A 26,359-nucleotide genomic window follows, 5' to 3' on the forward strand; every position below is an offset into this window, starting at 1 on the left:
TTTAAAATGTTCAGTAACTTTAATGGGTTTTATTTTCAATTACTTCTTTAAAATAGTTTGTTAAAAATATTTTATTCCAACTATACTGTTCTAATGTAATCTTCATCTGTGTTTACTCTCTTGTCATTGATGGTCATTACTTGTGCTTGGAGATTTGGTGGCAAGTCTGTAAATTCTACTGTTCTTCATTTCTCTATCAGCAGTAGGCTCACTGTACCTTCTTAAAGACCTGCTTACACTTGACTCCACACACTCTTATTTCCTAGGAAGATAAAATAATTAAAAAAAAAATACAACTCTTACATAGGACATGCATTATAAATTCACGTGTATGTCCAGCTTAATTTGAGTATGCAATTTCTTATCAAATTAGATTGTACAGCTTGTACATATTTTAGCCTATTTTTTAATCATAAAAGAAACCAGCAGGTTTGGGTTTACTTTCTGGAGAAAGGTGGAATAAGATAAGTTATTTTGGGATCCCAGAGTTTAAAGGGCCAAATGTGTTCCTGGTGCATTATTCACTATTTGTGTGTGCAACTGCTTAGGTCTTTGAAATGAGCGTTCCGTATTTTAGGCACATGAACAAGTTATTTGGGGATGGATTTGAATAACGAATTCTGAGTCTGTATGTTGATGATTGGTAGTTCAAACCTACAAAACCAGAAAACAGCTGAAAGCCCAGTCTAGCAACACGGCAGTCATAGCTAGGAGAGGACATGTAATTGTATACGTAAGAGTTGAGCTAGGTCTATAAATCCCAGCACGGCAGTGAGTTTTGACTGAACTTGGCCATACTGGATGCCTAATGCTGTCCACTCGTCTTTTGTGTTCCACAACAGGTTTTAAAAAAATCTCTACTTGCTAATCATCGGGTCATAGTTACTTGCACATAAGCAGGTACACTGATGTTTATGTCTTGGGCATTGATTTGTGAGGCTAACTGTTGTCCACCCTAGCCTCGCTGAAGATGCAGTTTAATCTTCTCTATTACTGAAACTGTTGAAGTTAGACCTGAGAGTTGCACACAGTCTTTGTGGGGATTTGTGGAGGTGTTGACTGGTTTTGCTAGAAAATGGGTGGGGCTTCCTAAGGGACATAAAGACAAAGATTATGTATGACCTAGAAGTAGGGTAGTACTTTCTATTTCAAGATAAGACTTTTAATTAAGCTGTCAGAATATTTTGAGGAAATGGGAAGCAAAGTTAACTGGAATGTTATGCCCATTTTCTTATGGGGGACTTTGATAAAATGACTTATTAAGAAGAACTTCCACTGGATCAATAACCTTATCGGCATATGTTGCTAGCCTGTAGCAAGAGAAGGCGCTTCATGGTGAACTGATGAAACAAGCAGACTGATACAGTGATTTTAGTTGGGACCTGTTTTGTTCACTTTATATATAGGTAACCCAGAAGAAAGAGTGTGCTGTAAGTGCTAAGAGATCTGCTGACAGTGATAAAAACCTACAGAGCAGAAGCAATCAATACAATAGAAAATGGCAATAAAACTCAAAAGGAAATTGAGAATGGTCAAATAAGTCACTCACATAAAACAGAATCTAAAGAGGAAAAAGAACTACAAAGTACAGACCATAGCATGAAATGGTGAAAATAGGAGGTGATAAACTACTAAAGGATGTGGTACTACTTTCTACAGAAGCGTGGAAGGAATTAAATTAACACTTGGCTCATTGTGTAAAGTTCAATAGGATCATAAAACTATCGAAGTATCAATTTTTTAGAGGTAACTGCCCGTTGTACCAAAGTACTCTCAAGAGTACAGGACCTAGTAATCTTAGCTGGTCAAAAATAAGATACTAAATGGGTCTCTTTTACTGAATGTTTAATGGAGTTACATTAATGAGAATTCAGAGGAATAAAGAGGACATTTTTGAAGTTCATGAAATATAAAAAGTGATAAAGTTGAAATATTGGGGACTGGTCTCTAAAATACTTGGGTACTTCCTTTGCATGAAGTAACTTTTGTACTGACTTCTGTGTACAGACAGATCATGGTAAATTGTACAAGTGCCAATTAGTGCAGGGATGCCCATGTAAGCTGGCAGGTATGAGACAGAACTCTTCACACCCTTCTGAAGCAGCAGCCTCAGATCTGTCAGGTAACCTCAGGGTACCTCAGGGCACTAGACAACAATGTGTGAGCAATGGAATCTGATTGTATGACTTCTAAAGTAAAACCCCTGACAGGTTCAAGCATAGAAAGTGGTCTGGCCTAGAGGTCCATGGCCAGGTTGCATGGCTAGAGCATGAATCAGAGTAAGGATACAGAAATCTGGGCTAAAGAAATTGGTGTTGGGGGCAGCAAGTGGGAAGAGAGAATGAGTGCAGAGCTGTCAAGGGACAGGGACCAGGATTTGCCAAAACGGAGGCCAAAAAAATCTAAGAGCAACTAGTGCGATTGCTTCATGTGAGCTGAGTGCTGCAGGGAGTAAATTGAGCTTCAAGGCCAGACTGTGTGTGGCTAACTGCAACCCCTTTGCCAGCAGAGAACCTGAAAGGGCAGCTGCCTGGGGTCACAGCCCCAACTGTTGTGAGTTTGGGAGGCAGTGTGGAACTACTGTAGCCTGTTTGTGTGCAGATAGAGGGAATGTCTATACACAGAAAATTCTGGAGTCTCTTTTTCATTGGTTCACCTCTGCTTTCATTGAGACCATGACTGCAGCTATAAAGTTACTTCCCTAACTTCCCTATTTACCTGCACTATATCAGATGGCAAGGTCTATCACATACATTCCTTTTCCAAACTGTTTTCTGGGTCTTCCAGTTAATTCCTGAAACTTGTGTGTAGTAATAAGGGCTTTTGGGAACTTTCACAGATTCATTTATAACTCCATTACTGATTTGAAAGAGAACATTCATTTCAAATGCTGTGTGCTAATAGTACTGATCAGTGGAATGAAATTGAAGTTGGATTTTATTATCTCAGCAGGAAGAGTTCATTTTACCCACACTGATGAGAGAGTGAAGATACTATGAAGAGCTGTGTAAGAAAAGAATAGACATCTTCTTTCAAATCCTGTTAACTTAGAAAAGATAGAAATGGTGATCTGAGAGAACGTGACATTTCAGAAAACTTAATTGCTGTTTTAGTTCTCTAGGCTATACTGCAGTCTAGCCTGTAATTATTTTAAAAGAACAATGGTATATTTCCCCCTTATGGCTTACTGTTGGATGTGTACTTTCACAAGTTCCCATAGTGTGTATTTCATACAATGTACAATAAATGTCTTCCTCAGTGTAAACATTTCAAACTGCTATGTTCAGACAGACAGTTAACACAGAAAGAGTACTGCATTGAAATGAGGCAATCTTTGCAAGGGACATAAAAGAATAATGGTGCCAAATGAAATGATTGCTTTAGAAAGAAGTCAAACGCAGCAACAACACTTAATTATGTCAAAGAAAGACAAGATAATATAGCACACAGCTTGCTGCATTACACCTAGCCATTTGAATAAATAATAGGGTGGCATTTGAAACCTATTACATGATCTTACCAGGTGCATTTCATCTCCTTCAATCCACTGAGTCCAGCCACGATCTTCTTTTTCTCCTTTCTGTACACAAAGAAGCTTATCTCCCTCCCAGGATACTGTGGTCTAACAAAACAGGCATGTTCAGTGTTGCTGTAGCATTTCCTGATATTATGATTAGTTTCCTTAAAGAAAACCTACTCTACATTATAATAAAAGATTAATGAATTTCATAAGAATAATTGCAGAGCATTGCAATAATTAGGTTAATTACAAAAGATATGAGCTTAAATGGCAAATTGCTGTCCAACTGCCTGTCAAAACTCAGAAGGGTGAGATAAACTGTTTTAACTGTAAGAAAAAAAAAAAAAACACATAAAAATCATTGCGTGAAAGTGCACTCCTTTCTCCTTGCTAACAAACACAACAACAAAAGGGACGTGCAGCTGTATTTGTAAGAGGAGCTAAAAACCTGAGATTCAGTTTCTTTCCACCATATAAAGGATTGTCCAGCTGCCCTACCCGAACATAATACCCACATACTGGCAGATAGGGATGTACAAGAAAGGCTTTTACTGATTTTTTTATATATGTGTGTATATATACATATATTTCTCCCCCATGTCTTAATTTGTCATCCGTGATAGAGCAGAGTGATTTGGAAGTATCAGTAAATTGATAACTTTGCCATCATCCTGCTTTGCCTAACAGTAGCTGGAGAACTACTTGAGCCAGGTTTGGCAGAGTAAGAGTAAGGTGTTGCAGGATTCAGCACAGCACTTTTGTGAACACCTGTGCTGCCCTGAGTTATTGATTAATAAAAATACTTAAATGTATGAGGGTGCATCCTTCAGCTTGTTGCTGCGGTTAGTATTTAGTAACAATTTGATTTCACCTCTCCTTAAAATAAAGAGAGCAATATTCTGTAAATTTTTTTAAGAAGTGAGGGCAAGAGCAGTGGCAATTTTTAATGCAAGTTTTGGTGCTGCAAAAACTTAGGATAGTTGAGCATCAATATTAGCACACTGCTTTTAAATCAGCTTGTGTGAAGTGAATCTGAGGACTAACTACGGAATTACTGTCTACCTTGTGAAAGTCTTCAGGCCAGTACCTGTGTAAGTAGCCAAATATGGAGAGAAGATATCCTGTTTGATTTTTAAGAGAAGTCAGTCTACATCTGTTATTCTGGGAATTAAAAGTTCAGCATTTAAGAACTGTGCAATGCTATTTATTTAATTTGTGTATGTCACAAACAATTAATTCTTAAATGATAACCATGAGAGCCACCATCTATAAATGAGTACAGCCAGCAGTTCCACCCATGGGAAGGTTTAGACTAAACAAGCATGGAAAATGAATCACTAGAAAGAGTGCCAGCATAGATCATCATAAGAAAGGCATTATTAGTACTCCTATACAGTATGTCTGCACCACATGGGGTTTCTTAAAGACAGACTCATTTGTCCTTGCTAAAAATCTCTCGTTTGTAGAATGCATTAGCAAGTTGTTCTCTCTCCCCTGTAAAATAATGTATTTAAACCTAGTAGTAGATAACATTTTAAAAAAATGCTATCTTCTTTTAATGTTTAAAATGCTTATGCAGGAAGGGACAACACATTGTGGCGAAGCTGTATTTAAGAGAGTTAATGTGATTGTCATAGTTTATATCCTCTTCCACATCTGTTTTGATTCTATGCATGTCCATTTGGAAAGTGGACGGTAACAAATAACACTAGTTAACATCTAAGACTTTCTGATAATTCTCAGTATCATTACTATACCAGAAAGTGAAGGTTACTTCTACCAGTGACCTATAGATGAAAGGGATACTGTGGAATAAATCAGTTGTATGTGTAGCTTTGCTTAGTAACAGTACTTATTTCTATCCCTTGAGAACTAGCTCAGCATAGCTGAGTCATTAGATTACCTGTAAAATTTAATTTCATAGGTTTATATGTGAATTCACAGGCAATATACCATGATAAAATAAGAACTTTATTAGCACTACTAACATGCAAAGTTAGCTCTGGAAGTTACTAGTCCTAATACTTCACTAGCCTAGTACACTTGGGGGCAATAGAGAAACGTTTGTAGCAACACAAAGAAATGTTAACTTTTTCAGCCTCTAAGGGTTTTAAAAATTGTTTCATCTCAGGAAACAACACACTTTTTTTCTCTTGCATTTTGTTTTTCCAATCAAGATTAGATACCGCTTTTAGTGACTTGGTGACAGCCACAAAGAGTAAAATATCACAGACTGTTAACCAAGCTGTTTTATCAGAATTCCCAGTTGTCATCCTCTGCCCTCCTTTTCAGGCATATAAATACTGAAGGGATGTGAGTTAACCATACAGTTTCTGATTTTTGTATGTGGCTCTTTCGCTACGAAGGTTATAAAGGACAGAATGTATTGCTAGAGAACATAACATTCTCTCTTTGTTAGCAAAAACAACCATTTTATGACAGTAAGATTAATCAGTAGCATTTTTATCTTCTCTTTCTTTAGGTCAAACTCTGAAATCTGAAATAATGAAAGACCCGAATAATACAAAAGACAGAAGTTCCCCTTTTAACTCAAATCCAAGAGAACAATAAGTTCTTCAATTCCAAATATCTCTATAGAGACACACAGAGGATGGAATTACTACAGCTGGTATATGTGCAGCTAATAGCCCACTCTTTACCAACAGCCAAGATACAGCAAAGCTTGCCTTAAAGCATTTCCAAATATTTGAGTCAGAACATAATAACAACATTCTAAAAATACCATTGTAGGACAAATTTTGGTAAATATTGGCCCTTTTATTGTATGTAAGAGCAATGATTTGGAGTTTACCATTTCGTGTATACACTCTCCTTTCCTTGTGTATACAGAATATCTGTTCAGTGACTACTGACTGGGAGAAATACTGTAGCTTCAAAAACGCAGGTTATCTTTTGGGTTCATAACTGCTAATGCTTCATACCTTAAGTGAGAAAATGAACTATTTATGTCTTCCTCACCATTTTTCACTTTCTCCAGAAAGACCCCTTACATTTTCATGTTAACCTAATCACAGTATATTGGTAACAGAAAGAAAAAAAAACAAACGTCTTCAAGAGAAGAAAAAATGGTGGGGAGATACTGTAGGCAATCATAATCTCCCAACAGGCACTGCTTGAATTCCCTTAGATATAACATCTGCCTTGAAAAACTGTACTGTGCTGATATTTTTTTTAAAGCTTTATTCTTCCAGACTGATCTTTTCCCTTGCATTTCCAAAAGATGGACAGCGTGAAAGAGTGTTAGAAATGTATCATGTGTCATTAGTCAGTATATCATTTCACTGAGCTATATGAACACTAGCACCATGCAGTAATTAAAGGAGAATGTTGATCAAGGGTTTCTTATGTATGTCCTTGAGTCTCTTACTGCCTCGTCAAACTTAAACTTAAGACGAATACACACTAAGTGAAATAGATGTAATTCTGTAGGCAACTTCAACAGAAAATGGTGATTAATGTGATTAGTGGACAGTGTGATAAAAAGTACTGAAGGAATACAAGGAAAGTTAACAGGAGATAAAGTGGGCCTTGCCTCAATTTAACTTGTCTCAAAAATTCTAACCAACAATACTGCACCTCTTTGGGATTATGTACTTGGTTATATACTCTTGAGGTATAATAATGGAGCTTATCTGGGAGCTGAGGATGACAAACCAAGGCAATTATCTGAGGCTCTGCTGGATTAAACATTGTAGTTAAGAAGGAGAGGGAAGAGGCCAATATCATACCAGTGGTCCCAAAGACTGATGGTATTTCTGCCTGAGCACCGCTAGGTAGAGACGGATTACTTTACAAAAAAAGAATTACACTGAATTCACTAATTATATTATCATTTTTGAAGCCTGAGAATACAGTAAATATTTAAATTTTCTTTAGTTTTATTATATGATTTATATGGTCTTACACTATTTTTGTGCAGTTAGGTATTTTCCTTTTATTACCTGGCCCCTCACATACTTCTGTTAGTGATTTAATCTGTTAGTGATTTATGAAGATTTCAGTATATGTGCGTAACAACACTGTATTCCTGGAAATAAAAGTAGAATAAATGAAAATTAAAGTACTCTCATTACTGTTTTCAATTATGAGACAAAGTAGATTTATTAAGTGAAATATTTAGAAAAAATAAAACAAATCTATCCAGTATGTATTTGCATTTTCTCTAGTTGCAGTAACAGTAGTGAAGTCCTGCAGAATTACAGTAGATATTACTTCCAGTTTCTAGTGGTAAATCATATTGACCCACAGACAGAGATATTGACTCGTGTAATTTACTGAAATACTCATAAAACAAACTAATTTATCAGAAAATTCTGCACTTCCCAGTTAGGTCTAATTGCAAGAACATTTGATGCTGGCGCTGCAGAATGTTTCTCATTCCCATGTTAGCTGTTCCTAATGTACTTGGTGTTGTGTGCTATACAGCTGAAGATACCTAATACATTTTACAGATGAATGAACTATAATATTTTTTTAAAGTAGTCCATGAGCATATTTTTGCTGATGCTACATAGATTTTTGACACACTGCATTTACAAATAACTATTGCAGCTACCACCCTTCATCAAAAATGTGTTATTGATTTTCTATCTTCAGGAGAAACACAGCTGTACAAGTTCTATTTTTCTTCTACTCTTCACAGTGCTGTCTCTATATTATGGTGCAGCAGATGACCGCAGTGCCCTACAACTGCATGACACAGGCCATGCTCCTTCTCAATCCAGTAATTGAGTTTATGAGAATAACTAGTCATTTACAACTGCAATTATGATTTTAGAAAGATCAAACAATGAAAAGTAATTGTTTAGGTCAGATGACACAGGAAAATCCAGTTCAAGCTGTGTCCTGTATTGTGCTTTTAAGGAACACCAAAGAAAATATTCTAGTATTTTTGGTCAAACATGGCTATGCATCCAACTAGATATTTATTAGATGCTCAAGATAAAGTATTTACATCTGAACTAAGTATCAAAGTGATATAAAAACATCTGATAAGTAGTTTTCAGGGGGAATTTTTCATCAACTGAAGTGCTGATGGAATAAAATAATGTTGGTAACATAAACAATAAAATATAATGGTGAAAGTGCATTCAGTAAGGTCATAGTCACTACCTGTGACTTTCTGTGTCGGAGGCATGCTGCACACTGCTAACGGGAGGGCTACAAACACGTTCAGAGTTTGTCATCTCTCCAGTCTGTAACTCCTTTTATCACATCAAGTCTGTATCTGCAGGTTGTTGACAGATTGTTAAACTATTGAGAAAAGAGCAGATTCAAGCAAAAAAAAATACTTGATCTCACACTCATTTTTCTGTTTATCTCCCAATTCCACAATTGAAATTAGGTAAATAAATTTATTTCTAAGAAAAGTTGGATCCAGAAATACTGGGAACATGTAGAAAATCAAACGAGGGAATGAAAAATATAGGTAATTTTTCAATGAAACCCAAGTTAAACGAGATTATCTACCCAGAAGAGTTTAGACATTCCAGAGCTGAAAATGTAAACTTACCATAAAGACATTCAGTCTACTTTGTAAGTCTACTTAAAGAAGTCCCCCATTTTCTTATAATTACTTTTTCAAAGTGGACTTTCTAATTTATGTTTACTTCAGCTGTCCATTGTTTTCACAAACTTTTGAAGCAAGTCTCCATAAATTAGATACTTTCTTTGCTCCCTACATGTGCTATAACAGCTCTGTTAACGTGTGAACTACCACACTACAGACGTTGACTGAAAAATCCTGGAAGATACAGTCATGGAGATGTATCAGGCACTGAAAAAATGAGAATCAGTTAGGAAATCACTTAGGAATCCATTAGGAAAAGGCCTCTTCATCTTTCCTAGTGGCCCAGTAATATGTTTGGTGGTTTTATTTTTTTATTTTTTATTTTTTTTTAAACTGTCCTGATTCTTGACAGTGTTCGGGCTCTGAGATACCATATCTGAGAACAAGGCGGCACTATACTGGAAAAAATAAGTGGCTTCCTATGAGGTCACTATCATAGTTAAGAACTCAAATGGAAATACTGCTTATTTTCACAAGACATTATCAATTTACATGGTCAATTGGTTGTAAAGTATAAATCCTTTGAAAATCTATGAGATCTTAAAATTTGATTCAGAAATATAAATGGCCTACATCTCACTACTTCTCATAACTTATTTTAATAATATTAAGAAGGCATCCAATTTTCTTGTTAACATAAAAACAGCTTAGGATGATACAGATAAACAGCTAAAAAAGCAGCACTGCCATCTGAAAAAAATCATATACAAACTACAGAAGCATTTCTCATTAGCCATGATCATTTATTCTATTGAAAGAAACTTACTGATTGCTTATTCTGTTCATAACCATTCCACGCATTCCAGACTCTTTTCAAAATTTAACAGAAGTTATTCTAGTAGTATTGAAAATAGAGACATAAAATTATCATAGTTTTAAAAGATCCAACAGAAATAAGGGTTCAATGTGGTGTTTCCCAAAGGGCCAAGTCTCTAAACAGAAAATCTGTGGACTAATTATGTCTCTTCTATATGAAACTATCTAGCAAACATTCACCAACAGAAAAATTAGTGGTAGGATTCCTGCACATCATCTCAAGATACTGTTGTTGGACAAAGGCTATACGTATTTAGCTATCCTTTAGCTAGGGAGGATGGTAAAGACTACTGATCATTCCTTACCATAACAACTTCAGTTCAACCCTGTAGAAGCACCTATAAATCTAACCTTATAACTTAATGATAACTTCTTGGTGCAGGTGCTAAGGGAGCCAACTCGGAAAGGTGCACTCCTAGATATGTTGCTGGAGAACAGAGAGGGTCTTGTGGGAGACGTGGCAATTGGCGGCCATCTCGGTCATAGTGACCATGAAGTAGTTGAGTTTAGAATTTATGGTGACAGAAGGAAAACTGCCACCAAAACTTCAGCCCTGCATATGGGGAAAGCAGACTTCAGGCTGCTCAGGGAACTAGTCAGCAAGGTCCCCTGGGAAACTGCTTTTGAAGGCATTGGCGTCCATCAGTGCTGGTCAATCTTTAAGCACTGCCTCCTAAAAGCACAAGATCAGGCGATTCCAAAATATCGGAAGTCAGGCAGGCGGGGCAGAAGGCCGGCCTGGCTGACCAGAGAACTTCTGCTGGAGCTTAGGCGAAAAAAGAAAGTGTACGGCTGCTGGAAGAAGGGTCAGGCGACGAGGAAGGAATACAGGGATGCTGTTTGTGTTTGTAGGGAGAAAATTCGTGTGGCCAAAGCCCAACTAGAGTTGAAGCTGGCCATGTCTGTGGGAGACAATAAAAAAGGGTTTTTTACATATGTGAACGGAAAAAGGAGAACCAAAGAAAACATAGGTCTGCTACTAGATAGGGAGGGTCTCCTCACAGACAATGACATAGGTAAAGCAGAGACATTTAACGCCTTCTTCGCCTCTGTCTTCAACACTGATGATGGGCTTCGGGACCCAGGGTGCCCTGAGCTGGAGGACCATGACGGTGGGAATGACAAACTCCCAACAGACCCTGAACGTGTGCGGGAACTGCTGCTCCACCTGGATCCATACAAGTCCATGGGTCCGGATGGGATTCATCCCAGGGTGCTTAAAGAGCTGGCTGACATCATCGTGGGACCTCTCTCAATTATTTTTCAACGATCTTGGGAATCTGGAAAGGTCCCATTGGACTGGAAGCTGGCAAACGTGCCAATTTTCAAGAAGGGTAAGAAAGAAGACCCTAGCAACTACAGGCCTGTCAGTCTCACGTCAGTGCCTGGTAAAACTATTGAGAGGATGATCCTTGAAGTTATTGAAGCGCACCTGGGGGACAATGCAGTCATTGGTCCCAGCCAACATGGGTTCATGAGGGATAGGTCCTGCCTAACAAATTTGATTTCTTTTTATGATAAGATCACCCACCTAGTCGATCAAGGGAAACCAGCTGATGTGATCTTCTTGGACTTCAGCAAAGCTCTTGACACGGTTTCCCATACGATCCTACTGGACAAAATGTCCTGCATACAGCTAAACAAAAACATCATGCGATGGGTGAGCAATTGGCTGACGGGCAGGGCTCAAAGGGTTGTGGTAAACGGGGCCACATCTGGCTGGCGGATGGTCACTAGTGGGGTCCCTCAAGGCTCCATGTTATGGCCAGTCCTCCTCAATGTTTTTATAAATGATTTGGATGTAGGACTAGAAGGTGTTTTGAGCAAATTTGCCGATGACACCAAACTTGGAGGAGTTGTGGACTCAACTGAGGGTGGAAAGGCCTTGCAGAGATCTGGACAGATTGGAGAGCTGGGCGATCACCAACCACATGAAGTTTAACAAAAGCAAGTGCCAGGTCCTGCACCTGGGAGGGGGCAACCCTGGCTATACGTACAGACTGGGCGATGAAATGCTGGAGAGCAGCCCTGCAGAGAGGGATCTGGGGGTTGTGGTTGACAGCAAGTTGAATATGAGCCAGCAGTGTGCCCTGGCAGCCAGGAGGGCCAACCGTGTCCTGGGGTGCATCAAGCACGGCATTGCTAGTCGGGCGAGGGAAGTGATTGTCCCGCTCTGCTCTGTGCTGGTGCGGCCTCGAGTACCGTGTGCAGTTCTGGGCACCTCAGTACAAAAAGGACATTAAACTGTTGGAGAGTGTCCAGAGGAGGGTGACAAAGATGGTGAAGGGCCTAGAGGGGAAGACATACAAGGAGCGGCTGAGGTCACTGGGCCTGTTCAGCCTGGAGAAGAGGAGGCTGAGGGGAGACCTCATCACAGTCTACAACTTCCTCGTGAGGGGGAGTGGAGAGGCAGGCGCTGACCTATTCTCTGTAAACACCAGTGATAGGACCCATGGGAACGGTGTTAAGCTGAGGCAGGGGAAGTTTAGGTTGGACATCAGGAAGAGGTTCTTCACCAAGAGGGTGGTCGCACACTGGAACAGGCTCCCCAGTGAAGCAGTCACTGCACCAAGCCTGTCTGAATTTAAGAAGCGATTGGACTGTGCTCTTAGTCACATGGTCTAAACTTTTGGGTAGACCTGTGCGGTGCCAGGAGTTGGACTTGATGATCCTTATGTGTCCCTTCCAACTCGGGACATTCTATGATTCTATAACCTCCCATTTAATCCTTCCTGCTTTAAGCCAAGCAGCAACAGAACTCCTGAAGTTAGCTAATAGGAAAAGGAGGGTAGCACAATACAACACATTTCTCATTTCTTTGAAGGGCTGGCGCATGACGTATCATAATGGGTACCTGTAGCTATAGGACTCTGAAATATGCCTGTGCCATTCTGAACTTGCTCAGATCATTACTGAAAGACAAGCTGGTTATAATGCGGGCATTCTGTACCTGACTGATAAGCTTACTGAAGTTCACTGTAGTCAAAAAATGTGACACTTCTAGAAGCAGTGTTTTGCTTCTGTGATTGTCACCATCCCCATTGCTAGCAAACAGAATTGTAATGACAACTTCTAGATCAAAGAGTAAGCTGCTGTAGCAGAGGGTCTTAAAATGTTGAACACTGTTGTTCTAAATGTTATTTTGAATTCTTGCTCATAAAAACAATGAGTGAAGGCAATGACTGGACACATATGCCAGGCTCCAGGCTACGCAGTTGACAACATGTGGGAGAAAGAGTAGAATAAGTATTCTGGATAGTACATCAAGTTTTATTTCTTAAGAATGGTAATCTTTTTTCTTACTGAAATAAAATTGTAAGAATCTATACAAAAATAGGATGACTTGCTTATATCCTACATCAGAAAAAAGAACACAATAAATCCAATTCACTTTGTGCAAGGATCAGAATCAATTCTAAGACATTCACCGTGTAATTTGATGTGTATAATTGAATTACCCTCTGTAAATTTAGCAAGATGCAATTGTACATAACACTAGTGGTTTGTCATTCAAAATCCAATTTGATAAGTTGGGTTCTCAAGTTTTCACCTGATTCTTTGTGATTGCACACACTGCATTCATCATTCTCTGAACTTTTCTGGATGCACACAAAGCTGAAATACTATGCCCATCCAAAACCTCCTTGCCTACAACACTTTCAGAACGTTAGCTGTGGTTTTGTGAGTAACTACCTCAAATTGTTGGTTAGTCTCAGGTATTCATTAGGAATGCAGAACTGCAGACTTCGAAGTTAATGATATCTTAATGCATATGACAAAATGTTCTAGAGATCTCATCTGACATCATTGTGCAAATGTGCTGAACATATTACTTACAGATAATAAGCGGTAATGCCAAAAGGTCAAGTAATGTGGGAAAAAAAAAAAAAACAACAACACAAAAAACACAAAACCAACAAAACAAGCAAGACAAAAAAAAAAGGGGAATAGCTCCTCATTACTGAGGCACAGGGAGCGAATGAACCAGAGTTTCAGAGAGCCAGAGACAGATCCAAGAGTGGAACTTTGTTCTCTGGTTGACTGGAGAACCATTCTTCCTCACCTGGAGACAGTAGTTTGTAAAAGGTCAGGAGTATCAACACAAAACTACATGAAGACTACTTCCTTTGAATTAAAATCAAAAGAAGTCAGAGATTACTTCAATAAGCAACTGGTGAATTTACATTTCTGCAGATAGAGGGAGCAGTAGATTTGAGTGAAAAATAGTATATATATACACATAAATACAGGCAATCACATAAACACATCTCCCATCAATAATCATTCTAGAACAATGCTTTTTCCAATATAGTTATATGAGAAAACACAAACCCAAATCAATAAACTGAAGTAATTTTTAGAAAGAAAATGAAAGCATTTGAAGAGGTGAAGAAACCAAGGATTTGAATCAGAGGGATCAAGTAAAGACATACACTGCTGATCTTGCATCTTACTAGAAAGACAACTCATTTTGAGTCTTCTCATCCTGTTGAGGATCCCTACTGAAATTCCAAGTATCACTGGTGATTGCTTTTTTGACAGCAAAGTAATCATTCCAATACCTATTCTAAACTAGATTAACAGCTGTGAATTCCATTTGTGGAACAGGGGAACCCTGCCTAAATAACGGTTAAAAAAGTTTAATGAGCCATGTAATTTTATAATAGGGCTTTACTCTGACCTTGCAGCAGTATAAATCAAATTATACCCAGAATAACTAAACTTTATTGTGTTTTCCCTGAATATAAACTAGACAGGAATCAGTTTCACATCAGGCATGTTTATCATTTAAAACAGAGCCATGATCAGTCTCAAAGACCCTGCCTCAAGGTAACACTTTTCACTAGGATATGGCACATGCAACTGACAGAATGGTTGGTCAGATGCCTGTGGACAACCCTTATGAGGCTGTCTAAACATTAAATGACTATATACTTTCAGGAAATTATTCCACATGGTAACATGTATGATAGATCTGTTAAGTGAATTCCAAATCCTCCCACCCACCCTACTTTTGACTGACATGCCAAACAAATACGCTACGAAGGGGAAAAAAGTTAACTTCTCTGTTTCATGTCAGATCCTTCCCCATTCTTGCATTTATTGTTAACATATTTTACATTGTAGGTATCTCCTCGGCTTCACTGTTATTACTGACTGTGAGAAAGGGAGGTAAAATTATCTGAGGATGAACGGGACACGCTTTTGGAGATAGTTATCAACTAATTATTGTTTCAATAAGGTCTTGCCTGTTTGGTGCACAGCAAAATTTTTCCACAGTAAAATTCACATGCTTGAAACAAGGTTTTACGGTTAGTGTAATAGCTAAGATGCCTGCTAAATTAATCATAACTAGAGACTATGGAATTTATCTTTAAAATGAGGAAATTTCACGATGGGGCTGGAGATTCACTGAGAATGAAGATAGCACAGTGAAATACTCAGTTCAGACAATACCTAAGTCATAGTTATATATAAACTTCACATTTCTGTCTTTGTACACTAACACCTGATGTATGTTACCAATTAAAACCAAAACCAAACTCTTCAAAGTAGTGGAAACTTTAGCACACAGTCCAATTCAAATATCACATCATACGAGAAATAATGTGATACAATATTAGTGTTCTGGCCTTCTTTCTACACTTTGTAATTTGCACCTTGTAATGTCTGCAAAGAATAGAAGATGCTCCTGAGTAAGCAAACTTCCATTTTATCTTTGTAGTTCAAACTGTCAAAAGTTTTAACAACCCTTAAGTATAACGATTAAACTTGCAGAAACACATCTCTCATGGAAGTGCCAAACAGAGAAACTCTAACTTCTACCTAGGAGATAAATCTCTAGGGAAAAACTCTGGGAGAAGCATGATAGCATAAGGAGCGATATGTCTTGTCTGCATTTCCTAAGAGACAAGGCTGTGCTGCAGCATGCCCCATACACAGTTTCAGTAGTGCTTGGAACACATGGAATATTTTGGCAGCACCTTGCGCTGTCATCAGTGCTCTCTCCTGTACGGTCAACTATCCCAATCTTTGGTTTTACAAAACAGAGAAAATCCAAGTTCTAAAGAAGAAAGTTTTCACTTCCCAAGAGAAATAAAACTGTAAAGGAGCTGGTATTACCAACTGATGTTATCTATATTCCTTAAGAAAATGGAATCACCTAAAAATGCGTGTCAGAAAAAAGCGACGGTTAAAGGTAAAAACAAAATAAAACAACTGAATCTGCTAAGGTTTATCCAGCTGAATTAACTCGCTGTTCAAGTTCAGAAGTTTCCAGCAGTGACCAACTATAATAAGGAAAAAAAATAATGCAAAGTGAAATCAAGGAGGAATCCTATACCATCACAGGAGTATTAAACCCTATTGTTATAACTTCAACTTTCTTCTAAAATTAGAATCAGCAAAACTTTTTAGCCTTTACTCATCATAGTCTATTGATGTGGAATTATTGTAATTATACTGTACCCTGACAGACTCAAAGATGTATTTTACAACTGAAAGGTGAACAAAGTTTCAGTGAAGATCCAACCTGTTCACTGTGCTAATATTATTTTTACTGATGTTAACTCTAGTTAGATGACTCTTAAAATATATTCTTCATTAAAAGAAACACAATCCATGAATGAATTCTAAGTTTATTTTTACTAGTCTCATGATGATTGCTCTGCTTTATAAAACTAATGTTTAATGTGTAATTTGTCTTATCCATGTTACTTTGTACTTCTAATGCGTTGAGCTTCTTGAAAGAACAGCAGGATAGCGAGGAGAGAACTTGCCCAGTGGTCTGCTCAGTTCATAATACAGATAAAAATAAATGATTCATAATCTCTCCCATTAGACAAATTGAGTATTAATGATTAAGCCATTTATGGTGTGCAGTTTCACAAGCTACAGATGAAGAAATGAAACATTAAGAATCACATTCAACCTTCGCTTTTATGGTGGCTTTCCTCATAACACCAGTCAGGGAGCGTTCCAGTATCTCTTGCATCACCTCCATGACCCTTCCTTAACAAGGCTTCCAGCCCATCGGAGTTATTTCATTACTTAAAACTGCAAACCTTGCCTGACATTACCATTATCAGATTTGGACTGAAGTGGCTTCCCAAAAACAGCTTCTTGTACTGTTTTCCTTTGGAAACGCTGTGGTTTCATCAAGAAAATAAATCTTTAGCCAGAAAATTGAACTATAAAGTATGATACATTGCTACGAGGCAACAGTCACTAAGAGTGACCTTAGTTTTAGGGCTGCAGTTGGTATCTGCTTATGTTGTGGGAGGTCATAAAGAGATACTGAAGACTTCTGGAAGCTTTAGTGAAGTTATATGTCTACATTATTCTTAATAAAGAAACGAAGAGGGTTAGCGAGACCACACCTTGGTTTTTCTTTTTTTTTTTTTTTTTGGAAAAGGCAAGAAGGTGCTGCTACCTCCTCTTTCCAAGGCTGAGTGATTTTGCACTAATCAATAGACAAATTGTTTAAGCAACACTTGGAAGCAGGGTGATCTAGGTTCCACTCCAAATGTAATACCTGCTGTAGTGACTAGAATAGTCTCTATTTTCTTCTTTCTGATTCAACACTTTGAATTCTTCCCCATCACTCAATTAGCAAAACAGGGTAGAGAATATTGACCTGTTACAAATATTGAAGTGTTTAGGGTATTTTTCAGTGAACCGGAAGTTGTGCTACATTTGTTCAGCATTTCAAAAGCATGGCTGCTCAAGGGCCACATTTTCATGTCTTCTGATTCAGCTTTTTCAGCGCACCAGTTGTCTGACACTGTTTGTGAGAACTCATTGCAGGTATATGCTAGTACAATTACTTCATTCTGCCAAGTAGAGGATGTTTTAGTCTAGAGTTCAATAGTATTTAAGTATAGATAATGCTTAGCTGGAGACAGTTCTGTACACACGCAAGCCAGCAGCTTGCTGAAGTAAACACTGGGGACTCAGACATTTTTAGCACTCGAGTAGAGGACTTGAACATTTTGTACTTTGCACTTTTTGTACTAAAGTACTTTGACAGTACTTTAGCCACTTAAATCTTTCCTTAGGCTCATAATTGGTGGATCTGGACCTCATCACCCTGGCGAAGAACTTTCCAGTAATCAAACATGCATTATGACATTAGGCCACTTTCCTTTACAAAAATATACTCTGATTCTCCCTTTTGTGACTTTTGTATTCTGTACTCTATCATGTTTCTACCTTCTCTAACAAGGAGATAAGAGCGATTAGCTGAGGTCCTTGCTTGCTGATTAGTGTTTTTTTTCCTGGTCTTCAGGATCCTTCATTTCCTGTATTACTATTACCAGAGCAAAAGTAAATTTATATACCCTAATATTAGAGAACAGTACTTTGTAAATGGCAGTATCTATCTACAAATGGAAACCTATTAATTCCATTTTATATAATTACTCCTCTATAAGTCTCTCCTGAAATAATTTTCTTTTGCTTATCAACTTCTTCATTGTGGGTTATTGCAGGCATCATGCTCTTGAACTAACAGGAAAGAAAATGTCCAGTCATATTCACCTAAAGAACTTTGTATCCTCAAGTTTTCTCTGTTAATTGGTATTTATCAGTCATAAGTTAGAAAACACTGTCTTTCTGGCAAGCAAAAAGAGCTCGTAAGGCAGTTCTTGGTGTTTGCTTATTGACTACAAAGACTTGTTCCAGAAGGCTAATTAATGCATCTGCTCTACCAAATACACACAGGAAGGAAGGAGCACAAAAACAAGAATAAGAAAAGCAGCAGGTTTCTAAACACTTGGCCATTGTTGCACATGGGGAAGAGCACCTAGACCTGCAGTTGTTCTTGTACTGTAAAACATTAGTCCATCAAGGGATTCTGAAAACTCAAATGTAAACATCTTTCTGTCCAACAGATATCCCCGCCTAATTGAGTAACATTTAATTGAAATTACTATTAATTCATTGAAAAAACTCACAGGAATAATTTTAGGAACAGCAACATAAAATGACTTACAGATGTTGTCTGTGCAAGACCTTGGATTATTAATAGTCTTAATAGTCAGTTGTTACAGTTCTAATGCTTACCATGCATTTGCGATCATCCACCCCAGCTAAATCCTCCTCAAACTCCTTCCCTACATCAAATTCCATGATGTAGTTTCTAAAAGTGCTTAGCGTTTTAATGATCATATGATCCCCATTCTGAAGGATTTCTTTGTCAGGTTTTAGCAAGTTTGCTATTTTTCTTACAGCAACATTTACATCTGAAAAAGAAAAAGAGTTATTTTAATCCAGAAAAGTCTACCACAAAAGCTGGCTTGTAGCTCTTGGGAGGACTAAAATGAACATGGATAAATAAGTGTCCAGATCTTTCAGGTCAGCTTGCTTAAAAGGAAAAATCCATAGCCTAATTCTTTTAACTTAAATAAGTTTGTCTTGATTTGCTGGTTGTGTGGAACCCTAAAAAACACCACTTGCATTTCACAGTTACTAAGGGTATCAGTATTTCTACAGAACTATTAGCATTTTGCATATTTCATCAAATGTAAACACACAGAATTGCATCAAGTACGTTATTGCCTCTGTAGCACACATAAAACTTTAAAGTTATGGTTGGGTTTGAAGTTTGAAATCTGCCACTTACCTCTTTCAGCTATGTAGTTTAATCACTGTAAAATTAATCGTCAAGATGTTAAAAAAGTAGAGATTGCTTAAGACAATTTTGCATAGAGCAATTCTTACAGCATATTCCTGAAAAAATTATTTCTCACAAAAATGATTTATGACTGTACAAGGAAAAACAGGTTCACGTCAAGACTAAGACGGGTAGCATTTATTGATTACTTATCAAAGAAACATGAAAGGAAGCTTACCCAGTGCTTTCAGATACTCCTCAAAATTGTCATTGCTGATCATTTTCCAATAACCATTGAAATCTGCAGGCATCCCTATTTTGGGTAATTGTCGAAATCAAAGTCTCAGAACAGTGTGTTGATTCTGCACCTCACAGCTCAATGCCTTTCTTTGTCGCAAGTTTCAACTCTGGCTTCTTTTATCTGTTTTTTAGACCATGTAGCTATGCAAGTCCTTCTAATCCGATTATTGTTGAAGTGTTGCCTTTAAATCCTTCCACAAGGCTGAACCTCTGAGATTTCTAATGACACCATGATAACTTGATTTAAACAGAATGAAACATTCATCTTCCCTATAGCTTCTGTAAGGCCACTGATTATCTGGAGATCCATTTTAACCGTATTAACTCTTCATTTTTCAAGCTACTCAAAAATAAGATCTTTTAAGTGGCTTTAGTTTAAGTTATTACTTAAACCCACAGAGGGTATGCACCTGTGTATTTTTTTTTTTTTAATTTTTTTTTGAGGCACATCCTACTTGCTTGATTATGTTCCAGCTATTTTATGTCACCTTCTATTTGGAAAACAATCATAAGACCCTTTCAGTGAAAGCAATTTGTATCTGGCGTTAACTTGTACCACAAGCTCCTTAATTCTACCTGTGGAAGATGTAGGACCAGCTGAGGGCTCAGAACAGGCCAGTTAGGTGGAATCTTGCATTAAGAAGCAGTGGTTAACGCCGTTCGTAATAAATGCTGCATCACAACACAATGCATGCTCTCAGTTAATTTAAACAACGTTGGAACGAACACACAGATTCACTTCTCATTTGCCTTTTTCAGTCACATTTAGTTCCCTAATGTTACTGTTGTATATGTTGTGTAAGTTGTGTATGCCCACGTTTCCACCCTCACCCAGTACAGCGCTATACTATGTGAGCGGAGTTCTTTATTTCAAAGGGATAACATCCAACCAGTTCTAATGCACTAGACCAAAGGTCCTTGCAGTTCCACACCCTGATTCCGGCAGTGCAAAGGAATAACTCTCCTACGTTTTAGTAATTTGTAGAGCAGGAACCTTCTGAGTCAAACGTGTGCTTTTATGTCAAAAAATAATTTGCATTTTAGTGACACTACAGAAAGTGTCAAATGTTAGCAATCATTCAGTGAGAAGACATAACAGTAATTTGCTTTCAGACAAGCCAGTAGCTAGTTTTCAACACCAAGTCCGTTGTAGTAGTGAGTCTTCTTCTACACCATGGTTTTATGCAGACCTGTTTAACAAGTAAAAAAGGAACTACACCTTTCTGAGGCCTCAAGTCAGGTTTTTGGCTGTTTTCCTTCCTCTTCCTTGAGTATAGGAAAATCAAAGATACTGCAGTGCTTTTATAGCAACCTTCACATGCTGGTTGTTGCTCACAGAATAGCTATCCCCCTGATATTCTTTGAAGGTGTCTTCTGCTAAAAGCGAGCTAGATTGGATCGGAAAAATAGGCAATCAACATACAAAAGAATAGATTTGTCAAGCTAGCCTTACTGCTCAAAAACTGAGAAAGCCTCTTAGCTATTTTCATATATTTTCCCTCGTATCTTTTCAAATGGTACAGTTTAAGCCCTACGCTGCTATCATCACAGTACTTCTCTATTTTGGCACAAAACCAGTATCTTTTCAATTTTATTTGTTCATCAATACAGAGGACTATGCTGAATTAATGGTTTTCTTTACAAACAGATGTACCTAGTCTAAGTAACAGTTCTGAAAAGAACAACTTATTGAAACTTTAGTTTGGTATATTCAAACCGGAAGTGTTTTTTTTTTTTCCTTGTTTGTTTGATATCACCTTTTCATACCACTTAAAAGTAAATATACCTTTAAAAAAAAGACAACATAACTTACATTTTTTATACAACAAAAATTTGAGCTTGACTCTCCGGCCTAGTAAAGATTGGACACGTTTTAGTATTACTCATGAAAAAAGGTCTTTTTTAGGGTTTAGGGTTCTCTGAAAAACAAAAAAGCGAAACAGTTTTTTTTTTCTTTTACATTGCTACCATGCCAAAAGAACAAGAAAATACAAGATTAATTAAGAAGATAAATTCATCCACAGAGAATATCAACTACATTTTGATTCGCTTTATGATATGACCGACAACATTAACTCACTTTTTCAACAGCAAAAAAGCTGCTAATGACCCAGTCCTCTTGGATATGTTATCTATTCCATGGTTTTGGCAATTACTTACTCTTGGAATTACTTATTCTGGATCACAGAGGCAAAGAAACACTTTACATTTAATGATAAGGACTGTCTTTCATTTGTAAATCAGGAGATTTGCAACCGACATGAATGGTGCATGCATATTTAACCGCTTGCATGCAAAAAGGCTCTATTCTATCTCTTGTCCTAACTGGCAAAACACCACTTGTACCCATAAGAAGCAAAAATTATTCGGGGGTCCAGAAAGTCAAAAGTTTAGGAGTGTTTTATATATATATATATACACACACACATTTTAATATATATACACATATTTTTATATGTAAAAGGATATATATATTTATATATAAATAAGAAGTTATGGCTCATTTAATTTTGCTGCTTCAGAACAGTAAGACATCTTCATTCTAAACTGCCTGTAGGATTAACGAATTACAGTTCAGAGAAGTATGATATTTGACCTTTAAGTATTATTGGAGTTTATTGCTAAGATCTTATTTCTTCTATTTTTAATGTATTCAACTGAGTGTGCTGATTTGATAAAGCACTGCCACAAATGAAAACATGAATTTAAAACACCACATAAATTCAAGAAATTTTGGGCTGATGTATTTTCCCCTTATTAACAAGAAACATCTTTTCAAAATTTCACATGGAAAAAATGCAATGTCTGTCCTCTCCACACACTACTCGCATCAGTCATTTAGTGGGCTTACTGTTGTGTTATGCAACCTAAGAGGCTGAAGCAAGTCACCTTCATTCTTCCGCTCACTTTGTTCTGTGTAGATATTATGGTGTGCAATGTAAGATATGACAGAATCTGGGACAAGATATTTTACACTTAATCCTCTGCACAAGGCATAACGTATCTGTGTTGCACTTATTTCATTCTGAATCCATTCTTTCACCAGAAAGATATTGTGCTGAAATTTAGTTAAAAGTTCTGATTCTCTGATATACTGAGCAGGATCAGAGCCAGCACGGCTTATACAGACCAACCCAAACTTCTCCACGATTTCTTTGACATGCTCTTTCTTCCAGAGCTTGGGTGTCTGAAACGTCTGTAGAAAATCAGCCCCACAAAGGAGCTTTAATTCTGGTAGAACTGTAAAGAGAAAAATAAATGAGAGATTCATTAAAAAAATCCATCTCCACACATCCCCAGATCTGTGCCAATAAGAAGCATGTGTCTTCAGCCCTTCAAGGACACTTTGCTAAGTAATGATCTGCAGCTTCCACTAACTGTAATGGTATAATATCCAAATAATAATAATCCAAATGTTCCAGTGCTCCATTTTTTGATAAGTGCAATAACCTTTATTTCAGGCTATAGTATGTCTGAAGCAGGGAAATTGTTGCTTGTTTCTGATCAGTACAGCTCGATCAATAATGGTGGGCAAACAAATCCTAGTTTTTTGCAGCATTGTGCAGAGAGAAAGGAGAGGGTAAGCTAAGGAGAAATAATACAAAGGAAGTAGCTGGATTTAACAATTAGCAAAGCCTAATGAAGGATGACTGTTGCTGGATTACGCCAGGAAAAAACATTTTAAAGGTGACAGCAAAGCTGTTGTGTAAGGCAACTAAGAGACCTGAAGTGCAGGGAATTCAATTCAAAACAAAATGAAGACAATCAACCATCACTTCTAAGCAGGAAAAGAAACACTGCATGTGAAGCTATACTTGGTTAATCAAGGAGGGACAGCAAATCCTAGCAGGACAGTATATGAGGGACTGAGAGGAGCTTTTAAGAAACATTAGAGGTAAATAATTCTGAAGTCCTTTCAAAGCAATCTGTAATACGCTAGTTTTATCTGACTTGCTCAGCCCTATTTTACACTGATCGGGATGCTACTTTTGAATAAAAACACTGAACACTCAGATGAAGATCTGGAGCTGCCCTAACACCTAACTTTTTCAATAAGACTATCTACATTTTATGCTACCATAAGGCAAAGAAGTATGAGCTATCCTGAGATTTTTCCAAGGTATTGTAAGCATTACAGGCTATCAAGTACAGAAGAATAACCAGTCTCTGAGAAGAAGCTAGTTTTAGCAGTTTCTGATGCTTAGAGTTTGGACACTAAAAATCAAATAAAAGGACACAGTAGTCTTTTCTTTTCCATCTAGGTCCTAAATGGATAGCATCAATAAGTTATTCTAAGTTTAATAAAACCACAATCATTTGTCAATACCTTCCCTTAATGAACCTTTTTGTTTGCAAGGCATACTAAAATGACCCAATTTTTGTACGTGAAACAAACTAATGACAGTCAGCAACAAAGGAATCGTACAGTTTAGTAGGCGTACATCTAGTAGAAAAATAGTATGGAATTTTGTACCATTAAATCCAACCCGAACTTTGTGAAAGTTTCCATTATATGGAAGAGCCTTCCTGCAAACTTCACAGAAAATCCTGACTCAATAGTTTTCATCGATTCCTCATTGGTTTTGTTGGGAGGTTGACGTGGGGGGAGGGAAAACTGAGTGCAAGTTGCCTCCTGTTAGAAAGTTTGTGCCGACCAACGTACATTTTTCAGAGAGGGAAGGAACTATATTCTGATCTGGAGTTCCCAGTAGCACTTGATCTTTCCTTGTGCTCCACTCCACAGCATGCTAGTGAACAAATGAAGTGGGGAAAAACTGTTCCATTCCTTCTTGGTGGGCCATGTGTTTAATATAACCATGCACACACTGTTGCCCAGTCTGACAAAGTGCTCAAGGCTGAAGAAGTAGCAACAGGTTGCTAGACTTGTTCCTGTCCACACCAACAGATTGTTCTTTGGGATTAACTGTCTGATAGAATATGAGTAGAAAAAAATCCAGCCACCATGTTCTAGACAAGGAGTTCTATTTCTTGCCAGTCCTTCTTTTCACCCACTTTTTGCTGTAGCTTGTTTTTGACTTTAGGGGAAACCTGCGCTGATGACTGACTGATTCTATACTAAGGAATTTGAACAGGAAAGAAAGACTAGTTTGAAAATTTGCTTTGTCTATTTTTTTTTTTTTTTTTTAACAGAAAATGCCATAAAGCTTGAAACAGCTAAAGAAAATAATACCCAAAGGAGAAATTTTACATCAAGGAAAGCTGAAATAGTCTCACCTGCTTTTCCACTCATTTTCCTCAATGTGGTAATGAGAAAAACGTGACTTGTCACTTGTCAACAATGATAAACTCCATCAGACAAGATTCAACTGCAGTCCAAATACCAGAGACTTTTATTCCTCTAACATTTCTAATGATAGAACAGCCCGTACTTTGGAAATCTTCGTGTATCCATGAATAACTTAAATGGATCATTCATGTCCAAGTAGTGGTACAACACCATAGGAAAAATGTAAAGTATCAGAAATCCACCAGTACCCTAGCAAAACACAGAGCTAGGGAATATGATAAAATAGGAAACCAAAAGCTGACAGTGTTTCCAAAATCTGTCATACTTCTAATGCCAGTAGAGACTTTCCTATCCAGAAATGCAGTAAAACAAACAAACAAAACAATGCATTAGCATTAAAGATTTGGCATCCATATACTTCGTTCATTGTATAACATAAGAATTACTATTATAGATAATCTCTATACTTATTGATATTCTTAATAATGTACTTCATACTTAGCAAAACCAGCAAGGCCACAGCATACATCTCTGACACAACTAAACCGATACTTATAAAACCAAAAATTAATACAACCCAGAAATAAGTCTCCTTATTGTAGGAGAGTTCGGGAAATCTCCTTATTGCATGGAAATTACTACAAAGTAACCGCACCAGCAGTCATGCTGGCATTTGGCATGGCTTGTTTTTGGCAGGTAGTTCCAGTCTTCAAAACTTAGCATCTACTGTGTTCAGCTTCATCAATTTGTCCAATCTGGTGAAGTTGTATTGTTTTTAATGCTGTTTTTATTGTTTTAATGAACAAAGTCACATTGAGACTTACAAACCAACCTGTGTAGTGGGAAGAAAGGGAATTCTCTGTAGATCCTTCTAAGGGCTGTTTGTTTTTCATGAATTCCTTCTTGTACTGCAGCAGTCTGAGCGATTCATTGTAATGGTGCCTGCATTTAAAAAATAAAGGCTTCTGTGTGAGATAATCCTCTCAGAGATGCACAAAGCGATTACCCGGTGCTTTCAGATTCAGGAACACAGTCTACTTTTATGCACTTCGGATTTGAATATAATTTGTTAAAAAAAACAACACTATATTCCTTCTACCATGAGATTAGTAGAAATGTAGTTAAATTTTGCACAATCCACAAGCAATCCATGTAATGACATTTTGTTTTTCAGTTCCTTTTTGAAATTCTACTATTAGGGAAAATTTTGTAGCAACATTAAATTTAAAACATTATGGAGGTTTTTGCTAGAAAAAAAAAGCACACCTCAAT

General features: G+C 37.4%; 2 protein-coding genes across 21 annotated transcripts in view; both read right to left on the reverse strand.

Annotated features, from left to right (window-relative positions):
- On the reverse strand, nt 1-19,916 carry RBP1 (retinol binding protein 1). Of its 3 annotated transcripts, XR_013955237.1 has the most exons (5): nt 19,778-19,916; nt 18,990-19,168; nt 8,654-8,794; nt 3,521-3,622; nt 228-262 (listed from the first exon to the last, which is right to left on the reverse strand). XR_013955237.1 is itself a non-coding variant. In XM_080605246.1 (4 exons), the coding sequence occupies exons 1-4, from the start codon at nt 19,848-19,850 to the stop codon at nt 209-211; spliced, it is 408 nt and encodes a 135-aa protein (XP_080461372.1). In that variant the 5' UTR covers nt 19,851-19,916; the 3' UTR covers nt 1-208. The 3 variants fall into 3 exon arrangements, 2 of the variants coding, with proteins under 2 accessions (XP_080461372.1, XP_080461373.1); XM_080605246.1 differs by lacking the exon at nt 8,654-8,794 and having other exon boundaries at nt 1-262; XM_080605247.1 differs by lacking the exons at nt 228-262; nt 8,654-8,794 and adding an exon at nt 272-3,046.
- Nucleotides 19,057-26,359, reverse strand: part of NMNAT3 (nicotinamide nucleotide adenylyltransferase 3) — a 31,643-nt gene continuing 24,340 nt past the window's right edge. For 12 of the 18 annotated variants that reach the window (XR_013955224.1, XR_013955225.1, XR_013955226.1 and 9 more), the window contains exons 5-8: nt 25,920-26,029; nt 22,691-23,079; nt 21,653-21,758; nt 19,076-21,227 (exon numbers count right to left, since the gene is read on the reverse strand). Coding sequence is in view for 3 of the 18 variants with exons in the window: in XM_080605233.1 (XP_080461359.1) it covers nt 21,723-21,758; nt 22,691-23,079; nt 25,920-26,029 (535 nt within the window). In the remaining 15 variants the exon portion in view is untranslated. Of the gene's footprint in view, nt 21,228-21,421; nt 23,080-25,919; nt 26,030-26,359 lie in introns of those variants that run through there. The other 6 variants (XR_013955222.1, XR_013955223.1, XR_013955236.1 and 3 more) reach the window with 5 other exon arrangements.

Source organism: Anser brachyrhynchus (assembly GCF_964034855.1).
Source record: "Anser brachyrhynchus genome assembly, chromosome: 9".
NCBI classification, from domain to species: Eukaryota; Metazoa; Chordata; class Aves; order Anseriformes; family Anatidae; genus Anser; species Anser brachyrhynchus.